This window comes from Eleginops maclovinus, chromosome 15 (genome assembly GCF_036324505.1).
Source record: "Eleginops maclovinus isolate JMC-PN-2008 ecotype Puerto Natales chromosome 15, JC_Emac_rtc_rv5, whole genome shotgun sequence".
Lineage (NCBI taxonomy): Eukaryota > Metazoa > Chordata > Actinopteri > Perciformes > Eleginopidae > Eleginops > Eleginops maclovinus.
In genome coordinates this window covers 12,128,267-12,151,489 of record NC_086363.1, presented here as the reverse complement: position 1 = coordinate 12,151,489, position 23,223 = coordinate 12,128,267, and the positions used below count along the sequence as shown (strand labels likewise).

Sequence of the window (23,223 nt, the reverse complement as noted above, 5' to 3'; positions counted from 1 at the left end):
TTTACTTTAGAGAATTGTCAAGAAATGCATTGTTTTCTTCTCACTGTACTTAATCTTAGTGATGCTTTTTTGCTTCATATGTTTTAATTCTATATCCTAAATAATGTAGTTCCAATATAAAAAAAATAGGCTACTACTTCAGTAAAGTAATGTTAACTGAAGAAATAGTCATAATGTAGCATACCGCTCACATTATCAAAGTAGGCCTACATTTGCAAGCTAGCTGTAAACAGCACTATGGTTTATGCTTTTGGCTAAATGCTAGCGTAGGTAAGCTCAGATATGCTTACAATGACAACGCTAACAGTGTTTCGTATTAGATTTAGCCCACTTTCTTTCTTTATACTGTACATTTATGGTTAAGCAACTTTGTTTAGCATGCTAGCTGGCTAACATTAGCTAATTAGCAATTAGCAATTCTCCATCCTGACAGGAAAGGAAGGAGATAAACGAGACACCTGTAGGCTGGAGGAAGTGGGGAAACAGAAACAGCATGGAGAACACAATGCTAAATTAGTGGATGAGTTTAAGTTAAATTAAGGTTTTGGGCATCTTTACTCTTAAAACAAAACAAAAAAGATGTATTTCATGATTTTTCTGGACAAGGCCCTGCTGGAGTTGTGCTGATCCCTGGAGCCGGTGGGATGATTGGAGTCATGTTCAGATGCATCTTGGACCTGTTGGGATGCAACTGGGGACTTCCTTGCCTTGTTGGGCCATTAAGATAAGACACACACAAATGAAATCTCTTTTACTAAACATTTGGTGTTTTTCTGGTGTCCTAATTTAATGTATTTACTTGAATGGAATTTAGTTTTCACACCTGGACTGTTGATGTAATGAGCATATTGTGTCTGAGACTGAGTATGAACGAGGCCTATTTGGTTAATACAGCATGATTTAATTCATGAAAATGAATTGAGTTTGTTTTGTTTATCTTGTGAGTTGACCTGAAGACGGCGCTTGAGTAAAACTAAAGATTCTGCAACTTTTTCATGGTTTAGTACTTCAAATGTGTATAGTTAAAACATATAGAGACATGTCAATTAAATGACATATCAACCTCTTTAATAAAGTAAGGGATAACTTAGGTAATTAAGATTTTTAAGTGCTGCAATTTTAGTAAACATTTGACTAAAAATGGCATTTAAACAGATAATTGCCGCATTAATGCTTGAGAAAAGCACTCGGATGCTTATAATGCTCAATGAAAGATTACTTTAGCTTCTGATGAAGAAGTGAGTTCAAAAAACAAACAAAGAGAGGATTCACAGCTAATTTGGTAGCAAAGAGAAACATGGTTGATATCAAACATAGCCCAGCTTTGACAGTTTTCATGTCAAGCTCAGAATATATTCAGAGAGGTATGTTAATGAGTCATGATGACTCAGAGGTGAATTCACCATTTAATTAAAAGCGTTGGGCTTATTGAGTCCTACAGGGATAAGCCTGTATGATTTTTGCTTTGAAAAACAATGAATACACAATTCCTCAGTTTCACATGGGATAAACCCTGCTGATAAACACTTTAAAATGAAACATCTGAAATCAGACACAATTCAGTCACAGGCATTAAATCATTTGAACCAAAACTTTTAATTGCAAGATTTTTTGCAGTCACCTTAATGTCTTAAAATAAAATCAATTCTGCAAAGTCTCAGAATAAAGCTACAAACAACATTCTGAATATGATGTAGGTTACTCTGTACAGTGACTTGCCAACAAAACTATGCATGCAGGAAACTGTACGTGGCAGTATGTTCATCTACAATCGAAAAAGCGATCACAACACCACCATCATTAAAACAAAGTGTATCAATAACAATGGTTTTAGATCTTTAAATTGCTCCCAAACCCACACAAAGCAAATAAACTCCAGCATCACTGCTACAGAAACACTTCTGGTCATTTGTAAGGCATTAAACATCATCACCATAACGGACTTCACCATCTGTCTCACATAAAAACACTGTACAACATATACACAGACAAACATTGGTGCAGTCCTTTAAAATACAGCAGTACTCTTTAAAAAGGCATTTGGCTAAGATGATAAAGATAATTAAAACATACAAGATAATTAAAAAAAAATCAATGATACATCAGAAGTAGGTAATCAAAATATGAAGAGAGTACATTAACAATGTGATTTATACATATTAAGCCTGATTTCTATAAAGGCACAACCATAATTGGAAAGTAGTCATGAATACATGTATTTATTTCCACAAATGTGCTGCATGACATGCTTAATTTGTCCCATTTTATGGAAGTAACAATCTGTTTTTAGAAGTGAACTGTAAGTAGCATTTAGTCAAAAAGCCCCAGTTGGAGCCCATTAACTGAGCTTCCTGCTAACACTCTTGAGAGTGATTTCGACTTTTCATTAGTGTTACAGATCAGCCTGTCTGGTTAATTCCTTTTCGTTGAAGGCTCTTTGACTTTTGAGACTTTTGGATATTTTTCAGGGAAGTGAGCCAATAATACAGTGCATGAGAAAACTGTTGGGAAAGGCTTTGTTTGGATTGATAGTTCCAAGGCAAGTTGTGTTAAATATTACAGCTTTTTGATTGAACATTTTACGAGATAGAATTGTCTATCCCTAATTACCAATCTACACGTTGTACTGAGGCCATAGCATGTATTCTCCAATCTCCATTTGCAATATTGCACCCAAACATGATATATACACATTAGATACAAAATATTTTAATATTGGTTAGGAGTGCTTATGTTTAAAATATCCTGGCTGATGATCCTTATAGAACAAATCAAAAATAACTGTTCAAACAAAAGGCCCTCAGTCAGAATCCTAATAATGTTATCTTTTATTAGACAGGGCGGTGTCTCAATTCTCCAGAGTGGCATATTGTTAATAAGATACAATGTTCTAATCATGTGTGATATCCTTTTAACACTTGTTTACACATTTCAGAGGTATGACAATTCGAATCAAATAGTCACAGGTTGAATGAATGATTTTGCACACATTCCTGTCATTTTGAGGATAACATGCATCTTGTGCCGGCAGTGAGACTCGGTGTGATTAAAATGTGTTGCATTTTCACCTCAAAAGGAAAATATTGTAGCGTAAATAACTATAGGGTGGTTGCAAATTATTCCTCCATCTTATTTCAAATATCATTGATCATATTCTACAGTGGAAGACGTGTTTTGCTTCACATTGATTGCCTGAATAATTGCTGATTCTAGGTTCGGTGATTGTCAGATTTAGAGACTGCCTGATTTTGTACGGGCTGTAAAAAGTTTAGAGAAGCTGGAACATGATTTATTTTGAGAATTGATGAAAGTGCAGCAACGTTGGGTTAATATCACAAAAGAAAGGCCACTAAATTGCGCAGGAGGCTAATGCTAAAATCTAAAGACAGTGAAACTTTCTAATAAATCCATGAACATCTTACACTGGAATGACTGGTGTTAAGCAGTTTGGCAGCGAATTGAGAGGCATTAGTAATGCTGATTCTAGAAACACTAGTTATGAGTTAAATAATGTTGATGTGTTTCCTCCATTCATCAAAATTCAAAAGCCATACAGAAATGTTTTTTTTGCAAACCAGTATCTTAAGTTTCTCTCTCCATAATGCCAGCACATCTTCCTCCTCCTTCTTTCTTTCCCTCGTGTCGAGCAGGAAACATGTTGTCTGCTCTACAAACTTTTACAGATTTATGTTAAATGTCAAATAGATCAAATAAAAAATATCAAAAGACAAAACTCAGAAAGCACTGCTATTAATCGTCAAAATACAAACACATTGTTTTTCTTGCGACTGTACAGCTTCAGCATGTTTTTTCTCGTCAGCAACTTGCAATCAGAAGCACTCAGCTGATTCCTTCCTTCATTTTTTTTCTCCATGTACCTAATTTATTTGAATCCCTCTGCTTCCCCGGCATTTAGAAGACAGACAGCTGCAGGTCATCACAAAGGTAAAGGTCACCTTCAGGCATGGGGGGGTTCAATGTGATCCATCAGGAAACATGAGAGGGACCTCTCAGACGTCCTCAGGAAGACCCTGGTCTCTATAGCCTGATGAAGAAAATAGTGAGAGGGCGATTTTTTGAATGCTTGTAGAAATAAAAGGCTTTTACAGCCATGGTGAAGAGTCTTTTAAATGCATGATACAATTACTGGAATGTACGATACTTGCCTTTCTCCATCCCCTTTTTAATTGATAGAAATTAAAGCAAAGAGGGTGCCGACCATCAAAAGGTAACTAAGTTGAGGCATTATGAATGAATGTTTTGTCAAGTATTGGCTTGCAAGCATCTCAGAACTCATCGGCTTTCCATCACAACCATCTAGCCTCTGGGGGCAACGGCCAATATTTTGATTGGATTTATATTTATGGAATCATCGAAAGGAATCTGTCATGTATTGTACTACCTCATGTATTGCCTTAGACAGAAGGGGGTATGGTTATAAATGTGTTGGTTTTTAAAGACAATGTTGTTAAAAAAAGAAGCACAAAGTAACCCCAAATAACAGCCCTACTATAATAAAATCTTGTTCCAGAAAGATTTCCTATCAATTAGAAGTGGTTTGAATATTTACTTAAAGGTTAATGTGTAATCAAATCATTATCTAGACCACCTGTAACCTGACAAATGAAGAAAAAAACTCATGACTTTAAATGGGAGGTAAAGGGGCCAGGACTAGCTAGTTTCTGTATAATTTTTTAGCAATGCACACACCTTTTGTTGGCAGAGGCATGCTTTATTTTCAGGGTTAAGAGTGAACTTTGATGCCTTTTTTAATGCCAACACAGACAAGAAGCAGTCCAAGAGCTAAAGTTACAGACTATGTCAACTAGGGTACAACTATTTCAGAGTTCAATAACTATCTTAAATGCTTTAGCTCATGAGATTCTGGTTGAGATACCAAACATATGTGACTCCTTTCCACCAAGGTGAAAGACCATGAGAAAGTTCTGATTCAATGTTTTTATAAGTAAGCCTGGGAAATGCTCGTATTTGTTTTGGCTTATTCCAAATGTTAAATTACCCAAAGCTGACTATTGATTTTTTTTCTGTGACGTTGTGCTTCTACGCAATTCTAATTACTCGCTGTTAGTGAGATAGAAAAAAAGAGAAACACCTACCATCAGAAACTTGAGTTCATGGAGAGGGAGAACACAAAAGAAGAGAACAGAGTTAGAAATAAAAACCACAAGTTTCATTGTTTAATAAGTAATAAGTGTTATTGTTCTGAAGATGAGTCCTAAGACATGCCTTTTGGAAAGAAATCTCTGCAGACCATTTTTAGTAACTTTCAAAAAGCTTACCTTGTTTTAAGATGCATACATGATCAGATAAAAACACATGCAGTCACAATCTGAATCAATGAACAAAACAGGGACAGAAAGAAAGAAAGAAACTGAGGCATAGAGGAAGACGAGGGGGGGCGGGCAGAGAGTGGGAGGAATACTGAGAGAGGATAGAACAATCATTAGATAGAGAAGGAATGAGATCAGTGGGAGGAAGAGAAAACCATGATCATTAGATTAATGGGAGGGAGAGAAGAGAGGGTAGAAGAAAGGAGGAAGTGTTTGTTGAAATGGACGTATAGAAAGAACACTGATGCAACATGGACTCACCACCGAGGGAGGGAGTAATTCATAAATTTGCAGCATTATTACAGTCAAAGACGGATTAGGTGAATAAGAGCATCCCAGACACAAAGACATGTATTGTGGTGATGAATAGTTGAATAATAATGGACCTGGAAGCAAGATTTTGAACCTAGCATTCAGTGCTCACAGGGAAATGGTTTTATTACTCAAAATAAATATGTAATATGAGGCTAATCATGAGCGCTAAACATTGTAGAGATTTTTGGGCAACAACAATTGAATAAGACATTCGCCCAGAGGCTTAAAAAACAGTCAGGAGCAGTGAGCAACACCACAGGGGTACTCTCACTCCCACACACTCACAATTACTGTACCTCACACACAGGAGTTTTGGCATCCATGTAAGTACCACCACACTTTGGGTTGCACACGCAGGCAGCAATTACGGCACAATGCACACTTGTACGCACAAAAGGAGAGAGCGCTGTGGTAATTCAAAGGGTGTGTGTGTGTGTGTGTGTGTGTGTGTGTGTGTGTGTGTGTGTGTGTGTGTGTGTGTGTGTGTGTGTGTGTGTGTGTGTGTGTGTGTGTGTGTGTGTGTGTGTGTGTGTGTGTGTGTGTGTGTGTGTGTGTGTGTGTGTGTGTCAAAGCCCAAGGTGATCACACTACTTTCTGATAAAGAACTAAAATTACCCAACCTCTCCGACCTCTGTTCTACCTACCCTACATTCTTGCTCCTTCTGTTAATAAAGTAAAGAGCCCTTTTAAAACAAATAAGTGTTGTGCAAAGCGGCTATAAGTTTGGCTTATCAAAACCAGCTGAGAGTATAGTTCAAAACTGTAAAACCAATGAATACTATTTTCTGCTGAAATCAGTGCCCCTATTTAACCGTTTTGGTTCCTTTGCCCTCTCAATGATGACCAATTTTTACAGATCGGGATTCAAACTGGCCTACTGGGCAGCTGTGGCCGCATATGGGTTGCCAGCTCTAACCACTGAGCCATCTGGCAGCCCGGAAAACATGTCTTTTGAACTACTTTTGGGTCATATCTTATTTCATTAAATAGATGCATACTGCAATTTTCAGCAAATGTTCAAACCGGAGTTAATAATGCAATGTTTGAGGATTTCTTTTCTTACATGTCACCCAGTGCAATGATGTGCCACATGGACTGTGTTTAATAGTTTTTGGACAAAGATAGACTTGCTTGCTTGTTATCATACGATCAAACTGATTTACTGCTGTTTTTTCAGCAATTTATTGAAAGCTTAAACAAGATAGTATTACACTTTTATCATCTTTCTAAAAATAACGTTGGAAAAGAAATGTCAACATTAAGATATCATGAGGGGAAAAAAAGTACCAATTGATCATGGAGGTTCATTTCCAAATTTGCCCCATCCCTTCAGGCTTAACACTAACCATGACCTCTGTGTGACCCCAATATTAAAGCAGATTCCAACCAAAGATTTCACAGAGGTTTTGTAATTACATTTTCATATTGTGAATTTGTTAATTGTTTGGATAAACTCAGCCTACTGCATGTCATGAGACAGACAAAAGGAAATGAGATGATTATAACAAAACAGAGGTGATTAGAAGACTGTCAGATGGAAGGATAAACACAGCTGGATAAGTACTGACTTGCCAAGATGACCATGTCCATTCCCCAGAAGATGCTCATGATCCATCCCACCATGATAACAGCTGTCAGTATCTGGATGACGGCTGCTGCCACGTTCAGCCAAAACACACAACAAACGCCTCGCTGTGGGATCAGCTCGCTGCGAGCTCCGCACAGCACCGTGAACGCTGAGATGAAGGTACCTGCAGAGGAACCACAAAACGAGTTGTACACAACTAAGTACATTTAATGTTTTACTTAACTATACCTGAATACAATATCATCCATCACTCACTGAAAAGACAAGACAGGACAGGACAAAAGTAAAATCCAGTGTAATTTGAGCTAATTGCTAACTTCAGTATGCTAACTTGCTGATGTTTTGCAGGTTATGTTTACCATGTTTACCATCTCAGTTTAGTGTGTAAACATTAACAAATTAGCACTAAACACATAAGCTGTATCTCAATTTGATACTTCAAACAATACCAATGCTAGATAAGCTTGCAGCTGCAATTGTCATTTTTGGGAATTTACATTTTGTTTCATAAACCAATATTTAGGATGTCCATGTCCTGACACCATAGATATATGTCCTTATCTATTTGTTTAGATGTGTCTCTAAAAAACAAATGTCATGGGTCACAATACCAGTGTTCCATTAGCAAAAATAAAACCATGGGAAACTGAAAAGAACTCCCCTTTTCCCAGAGCGAATGAGTGAAGCTCTTTGACACAGTGATACAATGTCACACGTCCACTCAGCGTCCCTGAGTAAAAGTGGCTTTATAAAGAGTGGATCTATGTCTTTGGAAAAATGAACAGAAAGATGCAGACAAATCGATACTAACATCCACTTCTCCCATAACAGAATTATCTCTGTGGACAATTTTTGTCGGCCTAAATGAAATCCAATATAACTCCTTATCTTATTATATGGAGACATCCCCCGCCCCGCTCGTTGTGTGTGTGTGTGTGTGTGTGTGTGTGTGTGTGTGTGTGTGTGTGTGTGTGTGTGTGTGTGTGTGTGTGTGTGTGTGTGTGTGTGTGTGTGCGCGCGCATGTGCGGTGCGCATGTGCGGTGCGCATGTGCCACACATGGAGGCATGTCTGTGTCTGTTCACATAAATCAAATTATTTAATTACAGGATGTTTCCATGACAACATCCCCTCGGGAGTAGAATATGAATTTGACTCAGCGTGGGTCTATGTGATATTGAATATTGACAAAATTGCAGCGCTCTCTGCCCAGCTGATATTCATACAGTACATTCGTATTTGTGAATGATATGAAATTCTCCTAAATGCAGCAACACTTCCTGACTTCCTGTTACTTACTGCCATCCAGTAATTGTAGACATCAGGGTCCAGTCTAGAAATGACCCTTCTTAAATAAAGTCTTATGGACAGAATACAAACGCATGCATACTTGTGCCATTCATAAATAACAGTGAGTCATCCAGAACTAAATCATTTTAGGAAATGTCCATGTACTACTGTACCCTTTTCTCACCTATACTTGAGTTGATCTACAGAATGTTTTAGAATTCATCCCATTTATAATAAAATGGTCTTATTCCCAAGGTCCAACAGGCTTGTTTAAGGGTATAGGATTTGATTTCAAACACTTCATTTTTGAGACATGCATGTTCATGTTCTTCAAAAAGCCTCGATGAAATTAAATCCTAAAGAGCAATTATGTTGACAACATTTTCACTAAACTGGCTTTTTAAATATTTATTCACAAAGTCACACTGTGTGTCTTTTGTGTAACTCTAAATGTTTGAAGTGAGTCACAAAGGCCAAGATAGGGTTTTTATATTTATTAAAACAGTGTTATTATTCACAGATTATATTCACATTAAGATCTTCTCCCTGCAGGCTTTTTGTACCCTTTTGCAAATAACTGAACAAAATACTGAAAATACTCAATGCCACACAGGAAATGCTTTGTGAGCGTTGTGTGCATCATGGCCTTGGCACTTGTCTTTTTGCCAGCACCATTTCTTTCTACATCTGAGAGATTCAAATATCAGAGCAGGTGGGGGGGACAAGAACTGTAGGCTGCCAGCTGCATCTCGAAAGGCCCAAGTCGACTCATCTACAGTTGAAGTTTCTTATGACTTTTTCTCGCTATGTTTAATGTTTTTTTTCCTCCATCTGTTCATATCCATCTTTCTGATTAGCTAGTTATCAGGAGAAGTAAAAACGGAGGGCTCTGTCATAATAAATCTTTCTATAGAAACAAAAACATACCAGTTTGTCGTATAATCTCTGACATATCTGAATGTACGCCTCAATATTTACTTTCTCATGCCCCACAATGGCCTTATTAGGAATGGTTTCCAAAAAGTCATACTCTGGTACAAGCACAATCCCAGAATAGTAAGCATTCCAGGAAACGTTTGTTTTGTTTTGTTATTTAAAGGCAACAATTACATGTGGAAAAGGATAGACGAATAAGACATTGCTTCCTCTTAAAAGTTTTTAACCGACGCTCATTTCAAAGCCTCACCGGAAAAGAGCAACGGTGGGCTAAAATGAGATTCCACTCATAGGCCGATATGTTCTGATCAGACGGAAACGTTTTCAGGTTGCGGGGGCCACGCCCACCAGCAGATGCTCTGGCTCCTAGTGGAGCTGCCCACCTCCACACATGAGCTTAGATTGACAGCAAGCTGGTGGCTGAATGGTTACACATCACCTCCGTCTTTGGCATGCAGTCTGGTATTTTTTTCAGATACCACTTGTGTGTGTTGTGTTCATTGAGCAGTAGGTTTTTTATTTTACTGAAACCGGCATTTGCTGTGCCAACTAACATGTATAATTATTGTTTTCCATTAATACAAATCAAATAGTAAAAAGCTATTCAAAGAAGTATGCATCGGAAAAAAAGAGCCCTTAAAAATGTAGCTTTAAAAAGTGCCTTTCTCCTGCAATTACTGATTATCTGGCCATTGGGGGCCTGGACACAAGCTGCAAGCCTGAGTTGGTAAAGATGATAAACATGTGATCCAAGAGATGCCTATTTACAAATCCACATCTGTCCTCTCTAGCATAATGAATGCTCCTCGATGCTTTAATGCCATATTTGGACACCATTCAAACAACAATGCACTGCTGTTTTCCTCCTTGCCTTTTAGTAGACACTTCTGTCTCTCGTTTCATGTTCAGAAGTTAATAAGCCAATGCAACATGGCTTTAAACATTGCGGCTGTTGGATGTTAGAGGAAATATCCAAGATACTGTATATCTTGAAGATAATTTTCTGTGAATGAAAGTAAAGTGAAATATAAATAATTGTGAACACTTTGTAGTGGCTGACCTTAAGCAGCACCTTTCAAAAAGCACTTTAATTAATCTGAAGCAAAGGAAACAGCTTATGTGCATGCATCTGTGCATTTGAATAAAAGAAATAACCACATAAAACCACTGCAATAAAAAAGTGTCATTTAGTCTTTGTACTTCTCGGTCTGAGAAATGTACTCTGACAATCCCGTGTGTGTGTGTGTGTGTGTGTGTGTGTGTGTGTGTGTGTGTGTGTGTGTGTGTGTGTGTGTGTGTGTGTGTGTGTGTGTGTGTGTGTGTGTGTGTGTGTGTGTGTGTGTGTGTGTTACCCAGACTAATGACTATAATTACAGAGGACTCTGAGAAGCACCCACAGCTAGTGTGGGAGGTTAATGATGGAGTGTAAGAGTGTGAAAGACAGTAAAACAGAAAGAGACATAGGAGAACAAACAGAGGTGAAAAGGAAAAGGAGAGGAAAAACAAATGTAATGTAAAACCGTTAGAACAAGTTTTATTGGACCAGAAGGATTACATTTTCATAACAAGTGTTTCTTTAGTAACTCTTAAATTGCAAATTGGAAACACGCTGCTGAAAATAATACAGTAATCAGTTGCCCAGCTTTAAACAAGATACAACTACACAAATTAGGTATTATAGTAACAGTCTTATCCATACTATGTACTGCCTATATAATGCAGATTTTAAGTGGTGCATTTGAATCTGTTTATTGCATTACAACTGGGTACAAAATGTACATTTCTATTCATTTTCCTACAAATACTAGGGACTGTTACTTGATTAGTTGATCAAAAAATGGTCCTCCTTGTGCAGGATCTCTAAGCTCAAAACCACTACTACCTTCATCTACAGTTCCAACATCAGGGATATTGGGTACATCTTCATTAAACCAGCTGGCATCTGTAGTTTCTCACTTCTAAGCAGCAGCAAATAAATCATAAGTACGGCCAATCTCTGCAGGACGACACAAACCCACCCACTCAAAATCAATGCAGCGTTGTATTGATACACTCGATAAGTATGACACACCTCCATATACGATTAGAGTTATTATAGTCATGTTAAGATTTAACAAGAAATGAAATCATTATTTGTAAACTTGAGTTGTTTTACAGTAAATGTTCTCAACTTTGGAAATTGGCAAGTTAGCTAGCTAGCTTGTTGGCTATTAGAAATACATACTTTGTTGCGCAACAACAAATAAGTATGACAGTGGACACATTTTTCATAAGTAACGTACACATTACATCATGCCATCTGGTCATTATCTTCAGAAACTGTTTATTTTCTGTGATCCAGTAATGTTTCTCAGGAAAAGGGATTGACAATAAAACACCAGGGCGCTCCAGTTTGTTATTTCATTAAAGTGTTTTGCGTTATTGGTCATTTTACAGTGTTAATATTTTGAATAGAAGAAGCCTCTTCACTAACTCAATTGGACCCAAACAGCATTGACTCATGCACTCTCAAACACACACATGCATTGTGTTTTCAGTCAGCGTCGTCATGGCAACTAGCTGCAGCTTTTCAATTAAATGTCAAGGCATTCATGCCAACCTACACACTCACACTGTACAGTAGACACACACACACACACACACACACACACACACACACACACACACACACACACACACACACACACACACACACACACACGCACACACACACACGCACACACACACACACACCATATTTGAAGCAGTCAGTGGATAGATATCCTGAGGCAAATAGACGTTGAATGTGAATGAAAGTCAGAGAAAAAAAACCCTGAATGTTTTTTTTGTGATTGTTTTTATTTCATTTACTGCTTCCAGTTATATTCATAAAAACTCCTCGTCATTATCATCCTAAATTCAGTTGCTTTTGAAATTAGCCACTGAAGGAATTCAGAATGTTGAATGACAGAGATGTGTTTGTATCTTACATATGAGTATTACTTGTACGTAATTACTATTGTTACATTATCGTACTATACACAGAACAGTACAGTAATACCTTATCTCGGGATTAGATGTGTTTCTCAATCATGGGCTTTAAAACCAGAGAGGGAAAGTCATTCATAGTTTTGTCATACTGTTTTGCTTGTTCCCAGACTACAAAATGCTATATTTTTATTTAACTTAAGAGCAGAACTTACCGTGCAGCTCTATTATACACACACAGGTTGTTTTTTTTACAGTCTCAAGGACGCTGTGTGTCAAGCTGCTTATGAAAACCAGATAAAGACTGTACAACACAAGGGCTCTTCATTCAGCCTTTGCAGACAAGAAATTCTGTATTGTTATTTCCACCACAAGTTACAGGAAGAATCTCTGGTATCATTTTACAGTTAAAAAAGACAAAACCCATGCCATAATTCCCAGTTTATATAACTTTATGTATACTTTTTCTTTCAAATAATTAACTATGGTCAGGATTTCTACCCATGATAAAAACAGAAATGTCTCTGCCTGCTGTGATGATGTAGCTGCTCATAATGAGGACCCAGAGTTGTGCGATTGCACCACTGTGTGAATTAACAACAGGCAAACAGTTTTTGCCTGACACCTTTATTAAAGCGCTGGGTGTGAATGGAGTCCCTGGCCACCTTTCTTTACCATTTTCACATACTTCTCTCCCTGCCTGTGAAGGGAAACGGCAGAGCAATGGAAAAACTAGAAAGCGAGCTGGACACAGTTCAAATATATTTTCCAAACTAAATTTGCGGCAAACTTTCCACAAAGCTTTTATAGTTACATATTCCCCTCTGATTGCCTTATAGTTTGTTTATCTGCTTATTGGCTGGCATCCCGAGTCTCTCTTGCTCTCTTTTCGTAATATTCTTTCTAGTTAATTCCTTACTTTATGGACTTTTAGCATTTTCTCAGTTTCACAACATATTACAGCTTACCGAGTCCCGGTATGAAGGTGTTCAGAAACAGACAGATGACAGCCAAAGGAAAAGGCATTGTGGGTATTGCAGCCCGCAGAGGTCCTTTCTTCTCCCTGACCTCCACCACCACTCCTCCACCTGCTGTCGGGGCCCCTGCAATGGCTTTGGCCCCAAGTTGGTCCCCGGTCTTGACACGCCCTCCTCCTTCTTTCTGTGCCATTCTTTCTCTGTTTTGTTGTATTTTATGTCCTGAAAATGGAAATAGTTGGTATTTCAGATGGATTTCTGCAAAAAGATTGAAATGATTTTCCCTTTGTCACACTCCCTCTTGACTGAAAAGAAGTAGCAGTTGAAATTGGTCAAGTGCATCAACAAGTTGTCTGAAGTAGTGTGAACTGATCAGTGAAACATTCATTTATTTCCATAGAAACTTGTTCAACTTTATTCCAGAGGAAGATAATACAGTGCTGTATATTTCCTTTGGATTGATCGAGCTTTTAAGTCCCACTTTCACTTGAAGAAAATTTATTTTGGGCTATCTTCATTTAAATCTCTTCAAGTCCTTTAGAAGTGAGCATCAGTGATGTTTACCATTTGAGTCCAAGTCCAACATGTTTCTCAGAAAAGACAGATCCTCCTTTAAAAAATGTAGGGGAAAAAATCCTCTGAAAATTGTGCGGCTCTTTTCAGTAAATTCCTCTGAACTCACTTCATTCTTTATTTATTTTTTATTCGGTCAAATCCCGCTCACCCCGCACACCTCTACAAGACAAAGAGAAAGTGCACTCTCAACCCCCCTCTCCCTACTACATCTCTGTTCCTCTCTCCCTCTCTTTCTCTCCCTCTGCCCATCCTCTCCCTCCATTTAAAGGAACAGTGCACCAATTTAACATTAGCATTCAATGAGATCACATTCAACAAGCTGTCATTCAGTGCCTCTGGTTGGAAATAAATAATTAGAGGCATTAATGCATTGGACATAAAATTTAGGATGAACATAAAGAGGATGGTTGGATTCTATAGCTATTGTTAATAGATTATAATGATGTGTGTTTAATGAATTTATCATGCATTCACAAGATATTGAAGCAAGTGGAAAGAGATGAAATTATACCCCCCAATAACATTAATGCACATCATTCAAACAAGATTTCTATATATACCTACCTCTCTTAAAATCTGCAAAGCCCTCTTTTTTAAATATTTATTTTTGGGGTAAATATTGGTCTTTATTATTTTTAACCTTAGATCGTTTTTTTTATATTTTCTTTTTATAATCGTTCTATTTTCTTATAATCATTCTGTTTTGGACCTTCTCTTACAAATAATGTCCTTGTTGTATTTATGTTTACACCACCCTAAACCAAAACAAATTACTTGTATGTGTTAACGTACCTAGCAATTAGCTCAAATCTGATTATGATATAACCAGATTTATGGCTTTAAACACAGATTTTGTCAGACAAAGTAAGCAACGTGACAGCAAGGAAAAAGTGCAAGAAGGCAGAAAATATGAAAATATGCAAAAATAAATAGATAGACGAGGGTGAGCGACAGGAAGCAAGGACAAAGTGGACATTGAAATGACAGCAGTATCAATATCTCAGTAATTATTCATGTGACCAAATCCCCCAAAGACCAGTAATTTCTGTCCATCCCCTCAACCCCCTGCCCCCCCATCCTCCCCCCCCCCCCCCCCCCGTCCTCTCTAAACTCTATTTCTGACTTTCACTTAATTCTCTCCATCTCACTTTTTCAGTACTCTGTCGGCTCTTCATGTCAAGTGACAAAAAACACAAAGGAAATCAGTGCAGACCCTGAAATTATTCCCAGCTTGTGTGTGTCTCTCTGTCCGTCTCTCCTTCCCTCTCTCTCATCTCTGGTTAGTCTCCTAGCAACCCAGGAAGCTGAGGGTAATTATACGGAAGATATTGATCTCAAGGTTTCTTGGTCCCCTCTCCGTCTCCCCATTCTCATCTCCCTGTATCTCCCTCTCCTAATTCCAGCTCCATTCCCACTTTTAATTTCCTTTTTAATCTTCTTTGAAGCACAAAAGGCGGCCGCTATAGAAGGTGCTCTCTCTTTCTTTTTGTCATGCAAAGCGCCTTTATCGTTTGTCTGACGGCGAAGGACTCTGAGAAATATGGACCGCCTGAACCCATTCATTACTGGATTGCTCAGCCAAAGGCGTGCTGTGTCATGTGCTGATGCTTATTGCCATGACAACATGATGAGAAAAGTTAGATGGCGGCCGTCTTGAAGTGACTCACAGGTGGAGCTCTGTTGGCTTTGCTAGATTTATATTTTAATTTCTGATTTTCTGAACTTTATATAATGGTAAAAGTTTTTCAGATGTGTGCATGCATTCTTGCCTCTTCGACCCTTTCTCCATCGTACAAACACACACTCTCTCTCAATCGTTCTCTCAGGGTTCATTCATCTGCCAGGAAAAGCTGACATCACACACACGTTATTTATGTGTGTGTGTGTGTGTGTGTGTGTGTGTGTGTGTGTGTGTGTGTGTGTGTGTGTGTGTGTGTGTGTGTGTGTGTGTGTGTGTGTGTGTCCTAATGACATCCAATTGTGTCCCCCGCCCCCTGACTGGGACCTCCGCACAATGACTCTCACACACCTTTTCCTCTCATCTTTTCTTTTGCAAAATGTCGCTGGCTTTTGTGGTTTTTCTGTGCTCCCTTCTCTTTACTTCTCTCATTATTTGGTTGTTAGGATAAAGCAGCAGGGACATTAGCGTTCTTTGTGCTTCTCATTTCAAGGAAGCTACTCGTGGATTTCTCAGTCATTAAATGGGTTTGTGTATCAATACATCTAAAAACAAAATACGAAACAGATTTATTTTCTGCTTTTACTTCCCCCTTTACCAGGTCAAGATACTGTTGCATCACAATGATAAAGTCACACTATAACAGAATGAGATCTTTTATTTTTGATATGCAAGCCACATTTAGCTGCTAATACTTAAGTCAGGTTTAATTGGAAGCACTTTTAATGAAGCATGCTCACACTTGAGTATGGGTAGTGAACATTTTAGCAAAGCAAAGGATGTGAATTCCTCTTCCATCACTGCTTTCTTGTGTGCTCATTTATTTCTGCTAGAGGTAGGTCAGGCTGACATGCAATGCAACACAAGGTTATTTATTAAGCACATTTCAACACAAAGCAATTCAAAGTGCTGGATAAAAAACTAACATTAACATAGACTGCAACAGAAACCAACATTTATGAATGTTTTTTAAAAAGTCAAAGAAAGAGGAGGAAATAGAATAAGGTATTAACTCAAAGAATAGTAGTCACAGATCAGTGTAAGATATGCATAGTTACCTGAGTTGAATCGTCCACATTGATTAAAAGACGTGTGTGCTTATGCTTATAAACTAACATTAATAGGACATCCCCACAACTACCTTTGTCGTCTCATTAATGAGTTTTGAACAAACCAACAGCAGATCCAAAACGTTTATGTGAGAAACTGTGGCCTTTAATCAATTTTAGTTCTTGATATAATCATTAATGACCACCTTGATTGCAAACAAGAGCACATGAGCTTCCCCATCTCCTGAACAATTTGTTTCCTATTTATATGCAGATCTATGCAACAATGTACTCAACAGATCCAATCAGACCAGCTCCTCTAATGGGTCATATGTGGCGAGAGCTTTCAATGAGTAATTGTGCTAATAAGATTGTGAATGTACACACACACACACACACACACACACACACACACACACACACACACACACACACACACACACACACACACACACACACACACACACACACACACACACACACACACACACACACACAGTTGAAATACCTTGGAGATCACAGGGCACAAGACCAAAAATGTGTTTCTGGTACTATTTAAAGTAAAGCTTGGTGGTGATGTTACAGTATTGACGTCATGGGGGGTTGTCTTTCTGGGTCATGAGCAGATTTTTGGGTCAATTTTCTCCAGAAATGTAGGAGCACTGGGAATTAAATACTGCGCCCTGTTTGGTCTGTAGTGTTGTCCTACATTTCTGTAGAGGGCTTAAAGTTGTTACAGTTGACTTGTTACATAACCCCATGAGTGACCAAACTTTTATTCAGGTGAAGGAAAACAGAGTTGAGGTATTTCAAACACAATATCACTGAGCCCCCGGTAGTGCTATTAATTATTAACAATTCCTCATTTTGCTACAGTTAACACAAAGCAATCAAAACCTGGATGTGGAGACTGATGCATTTACCATAGATAAAGTGGATACAGAGAGAAGAGCGACATCTGTTGGCCACAGAGGTTAATTACACACTAAACTGCTCATTAGGGCGGGTGTCAGATATATTTGTGAAGGCTGCAGGATTTCTGTGTCACAATTTTTTAACAGAAGGTGTAAGGATTTAATTCAACAATGTTGAGCTGAATTGATTAACAGTGTTTGCGCTGCAGTGTATTTCCAAATCAAAACATGAGAAGAGTCTTATGCTAGAAAGACATTTTGAAAAGAGGCTATGAGTTACCCAACGTTGTCTTGCACAAAAGCAGAGAATAACTGAGAGGTCTGTTTGGTAGGCCTAATGCTCAAAACGTTTACAAAATATCTAGAAGCAAGGCCTTTTGACATTTCACACAAGAACAAAAACTGACTTGCATAACCCCATGTTGTGTTTGTTCTGTGTCTGTGTTACACTTTGTGGTAGTACAGCTAAAACATGACAAAATCAGTTTTATGTAAAGCCTTCTGGGGATCTTTTCAAGGCTTGATTTGAAAAGTAAAAAAGGGAAACTCCGGCAAATTAGCTCATCTTAGCTTCTTGCCGTGCCTTTACAATGCTTCTCTGATTTTTATGACTCCATCGAAACGCCATACAAAGTCATCAGGAAGTTTCCAATAAAATAAGCTTCCATTTTAGGGAAATTAAAATCACCTGTTCTATGATACCAAACAGGCTCTTTGGTGCAATAAGGCTCATCAAGACCGTATTGAATAACATTTTGTACTCCTTTTTAATACATTCTGCAAGTAACCTCTTTGTCTTTGTCAACATTTTACCCCAAAATAATTCAATGTAAGTGTAGTATATTTGTTTTTATTGAAGCCTGAGTTGTTACAGCCACTCAATGACCAATAGGTGGCAGCAGAGACATTTCGAGAGGAAAAGGAAAGAGGGAGAATTTGGAATTTGTTGTTCCTCTTTTTTCTGGTTAATATAAACACATAGAAAGCTTTAGTATTTGTTTTTTGTTGTTGGTGTATCTGTATTTTATGTTGGTTTAACCCCGGAAATGCCATAGATAAGCCTGATCTGAGAACAGAAATTCAACAATTTACCCATTTGTTTTAACTTAACAAATATAGATTCCATGTTGATCTTTTTTAGAGAAATATGATGGGAACTTAATATTAATGTCAGGAATGAAGAAAAGCCACTGAGTGTGAAAGTGCTTTGGTAATTTTGTTAGAAATCAACTTTTTTTTACCAACATGTTTATAATTCATCATCGTGTTTTCTGAGAACACATCCTGTCTGTGTGTTAAAGAGGACATCTTTTAGCAAACAATAACCACCGTCTCCTCTCTGCACATCCTCTCCTCACCCTGGCCCTTGACCAATTCAGATAACAGACGCTCATTCATCAAGTGATACAGTGTTTCCTCCGTTTGCAGTCGGCGTGCTGGCTCTCCGTGAAGAACACCCTGCCTGCGGGGAAATGCTTTGCCCTCAAGCAAACGATCAACTGACCTTAATACGACTATAAAAGCCCAACCTGTCCATATATCAGGTTGTGAAAGTCTTGGAATTAAACCAACTGTAGTAGCAATTGATGGTGGGAATTTACTAGAAGGGCTGGACAATCTGACCCTAACCATGTTGATATTCTCCATCAACCAATCCCTTTGCAAAATTTGAGAATTATTTCCCAAGTGTTTGAAAACGCTTTGTTTTATAATAGTGACAACTCAAGGAAACTTACATGCACTTGTGCACAGTTCTGTAGAGTTGAGTAGAGCAATTACAAACATGAACGTCCTAATTGAAACATCAGAGGATTTTTTAAACTTTTAGTTCCAATTATCTGTTGAGCTCCAAAAACACTAGATACTACATTTCCCATGATGCAAAATCTTTAATTAGCCCCCCTTTCCCTAACAAACATCTATGTTTTTAAATGCAATGACTCTTGATTCTGCTAAGCATGTGTAAACTGAACTGAGTGACCCTTTAACTGACGGTAGGGCGGTGGTGGCTATTCTGTTGGGAACCCAGAAGATCACTGGTTCAAGTCCCTGAAAGACCAAGTGGTACCGAGATATCCCTGAGCAATTCACCCCGGGCACCGTACATATGGCAGCCCACTATTCCTAATACTAGGATGAATCAAATGCAGAATGTAAATTCCCCCTCTGTGGGACAATTGAGGGTTTCCTTCTTCATTTATTTAAAGATGTAGTGAGAATGTTACCTAGACCTCACTGTTCTCACAATAATCAGTATAAATTATGACTGGTTACCTTCTGCGTCCGAATAAAAGAGTAATCTACAGCTGAGTGAGTCTGGTGCCAGCTCTCTGTGAGAAACATAACATTCCTTGATAACGTATCAGAGAATTCCTCATTTGGACACATCTTACATAACTTAGGAACACTCCTCCTCCTGGCATGTCGATCGCAAGCACTTCCACCAAATAGCACTCACACACAGACATACAGGCGCACATATACAGAAAAATAAACAGATTTGGCATGAACTGACGGGAGTTTAAAATACTTTTTATAAATACATTAACTGACGGAATTGAAAGACATAAAACAGAAATAGATGGATATTCACTGGAAGCAGCTTCCCAAGAATATAGAATAAATGACTAGTTTAGTTTGCTTTAATTTAGTCTTCGTCAAAAGGTGATATATTTGTGAATTTATTCCCGGTTTCTGAACAATGATGCTTGTCATTTTTAAGGTCAGATTTGTTTGGCGAACGAATGCCACAAGAGATTCTCAGAAAAATGAAAAGATGGAAAAACACTGAAGCATCCAAATAAAGAACATGTGTGTGTCTTTCAGTTTTATGTCTGTGTGTTTGCCGGAATGTTGACCTCCTTTATGGGCTTTGTTTTAGCTAGGAAGGAGGTTCAGAGAATTGCCACCAGGACTTGGGGTTACTTTGAAAACACACACACATTAACACACTAGCTATTTTCCTCCATCACAGGTTAAAAACACAGCAGAGACAGGTGGCATGATGTGAGTTCATAAAGCATGGGACATGTTATTCTGTGTCTTTAACAACATAACCCATGATTTGACTAAATTAAAACTAATTTGAACCTTGTTCTACACTTAATAGTCTTCTTGTCTTTGTTTGAAATATAAATTCAGTCACCTGTTGAGCACGAGTCAGTGAAATAAATTAGCATCTTGCTTTGTTATCCAGCCCTACTCTCACAGTTTCTTTCACCATGGAGACAAAGGCCAATTAACAGTACGGTGTTAGGCCACCTTGTTACGACCCAACCCTTGAACATGCACACACACACACACACACACACACACACACACACACACACACACACACACACACACACACACACACACACACACACACACACACACACACACACACACACACACACACACACACACATACAAGCCAAAGCAGGGTTGAGTCATGACTCAGAGTCACAAGTGGCTGTGTCAGTGTTCTCAAAAGGCTTGAGTCAGGTTCATTCCCATCAGAGGGTTCTCCTCAGTTTGCTCATTTGTTACAACAAACATCATTGGCAGTGTTGGGAAGCTGGTGATGGATCATGTCTCCCATTGGTTGACTGAGCTGCTTGCATGAAAGGGAACATGTGGGTTAAAATAACTAACGTAAAACAAGTAATGTCCTCCTGGTGAAGCTCATTGGCTGACAGGTAAAAAGAAGCAGCTCACAACAATAAAAGTCACAGAGGTCATATATCTCTCTGCTGGCCTTAAGCCTCCTCCGGTCTGGAGATGTAAAAGAAATGTAGAGGAAAACCACGCATCTGACTATATAACATAAACGGGCCTAATGTCTCAATGATAGGTGCATTCGTGTGCATTTGCTCATCAGACGTTTGTAGTTGATCATGCAAAGGTCACCATCCTGCCTCTATGTTACATCAAGAAGCTAGTATGCCGAGGCTAAATGTGTTAGCGCTAAGTGTTTTCAATAACATGGTTACTCCATTTTCTTATGAAACCTAAACCAAATTTCTAATAAAAGAAACAGAAGCAACACAATGTTAAAAACTGGGTTATACTGCATATACTTGTACATCAGCGAAATGATGCTAATAGTTTAGCCTCGTGCTTATGGCTATAGCTAGTTGGTAGCTACAGTTAGCAGAAGGCTAAACTTTAGCACCATTATCTTACAATCTCTGAAATGCTTTGCAGATATTGTAGCTAGCCAGAGCCTCAAAGTTTGTTAAAAAACTGCATGATCAAGCCTTCTGATATGTTATTCTAGCTGTCCCAAAAGCAGTATTTCCACATTTAATGCTTAATTACCTTATTGAGTTAAGGGTATTTTGTATTTTTTTTACAAACTGTTCAGAGACACTTGTATCTGAACACATTTCAGATGAGTATCCTGGTTTGTCTGGGTGTATATGTTTCCACCTGATGTATGGCTTCCTTGTACGCACCTCTCCACCAGACAAACACACACATCTATCACACACACCAAATGTTCATCCATCACTGTTGACAGACGTCTCCACATTATTTAAAAATGGCAAACCAGTTCAAGATATTCTGGGTTTCCTCCTGAATAGATTAGATACAAACCAAAAACAGACAAACACATTTTGGTTATCTCTCGCTAGTGTAGTTTCCGCTCCACCTTCATCATTCTTTCTAGTCTCTCTGTATTTCCAGGAAAGACTAAAATACTGTACTTAAAATAGATGTTCTGTTTTCCTTTTATTTTGTTTTATTAGCCAGTACTTTACCCTATGGCTACATGTGGTTTTATGATCTTGGGAGAGTTCCTGAATACTTACCGCTACAATACTCACACTCACGCGCATAGCATCTACAAAAATTGCGGATTGTAGTTTATTTAATCGCTGTCTGCTATTTTAAACATGAAAATAATCAATTTAGTTATTTCCAAATCATTTATATTTGCAAATTCAGCTTTTTCACATAGAAAAGGCATATCTTCTTCTGAAACTTAAACTCCTCGTTCTTACTATCAAGTGGCCTAAAACTAATACAATTTGAGTTTGTTGACTCCACATGACATCAAAATTTAAATGTGTATGTTGATGTGTGTGTGTTACAGGGTCAAGGGACGATGGACAGGATATGGTGGACAAGAACAGAACTTCCTGTGTGAGAGGAGAAAGTTCATATTCCCTGCATGTGAGCCTTGATTTCCTGCCACACACACTCTTATGCAAACGGTCCCTAGATAATAAAATAATGTTTAATCATGCATGTTTCCTGCCTTGTGTTTTATAGCTCTTGTCATATTATGGCCAATGTCAGTGACTCCTGATAATAACATCGAAATCTTCCTCCATTTATAAACAGAACAGAACATTTTTAAGGAACATTGCACACACGCACATTCATACATTCGTTCATGTACAGAAATAGCTCTAACCTACTGTAACATTAATAGAAAACATCCCTAAACTGAATCCATGATAAGAATGAATCCCTGAGTTCAACATGAAGACATTCAGTATTTTTTTGCTTTCACTGGACATTATCTTTCACCCTTTCTTTTCATTTGTGAGAGCAACTTTTTGAACTCATAGAATCCCTCGTCGGCCACTCATGGCT

General features: G+C 38.2%; 1 protein-coding gene across 1 annotated transcript; it reads right to left on the bottom strand.

Moving 5' to 3' along the window:
* Window positions 1–1,577: 1,577 nt before the first annotated feature.
* On the bottom strand, window positions 1,578–14,213 carry stum (stum, mechanosensory transduction mediator homolog). The gene is made up of 4 exons (XM_063901719.1): window positions 13,988–14,213; window positions 13,415–13,645; window positions 7,235–7,417; window positions 1,578–4,045 (listed from the first exon to the last, which is right to left on the bottom strand). The coding sequence occupies exons 1-4, from the start codon at window positions 14,007–14,009 to the stop codon at window positions 4,011–4,013; spliced, it is 471 nt and encodes a 156-aa protein (XP_063757789.1). The 5' UTR covers window positions 14,010–14,213; the 3' UTR covers window positions 1,578–4,010.
* Between the last annotated feature and the right edge of the window lie 9,010 nt (window positions 14,214–23,223).

What these genes read in the sequence shown, in the direction of transcription:
- stum (XM_063901719.1), bottom strand. Translation starts at nt 14,009, where the DNA reads ATGTTGGACTTGGACTCAAATG. An exon ending in GTTGGACTTGGACTCAAATG is followed by an intron (nt 13,646 to 13,987) that starts GTAAACATCACT and finishes TTCCATTTTCAG; the next exon opens with GACATAAAATACAACAAAAC. An exon ending in CACCTTCATACCGGGACTCG is followed by an intron (nt 7,418 to 13,414) that starts GTAAGCTGTAAT and finishes GTTCCTCTGCAG; the next exon opens with GTACCTTCATCTCAGCGTTC.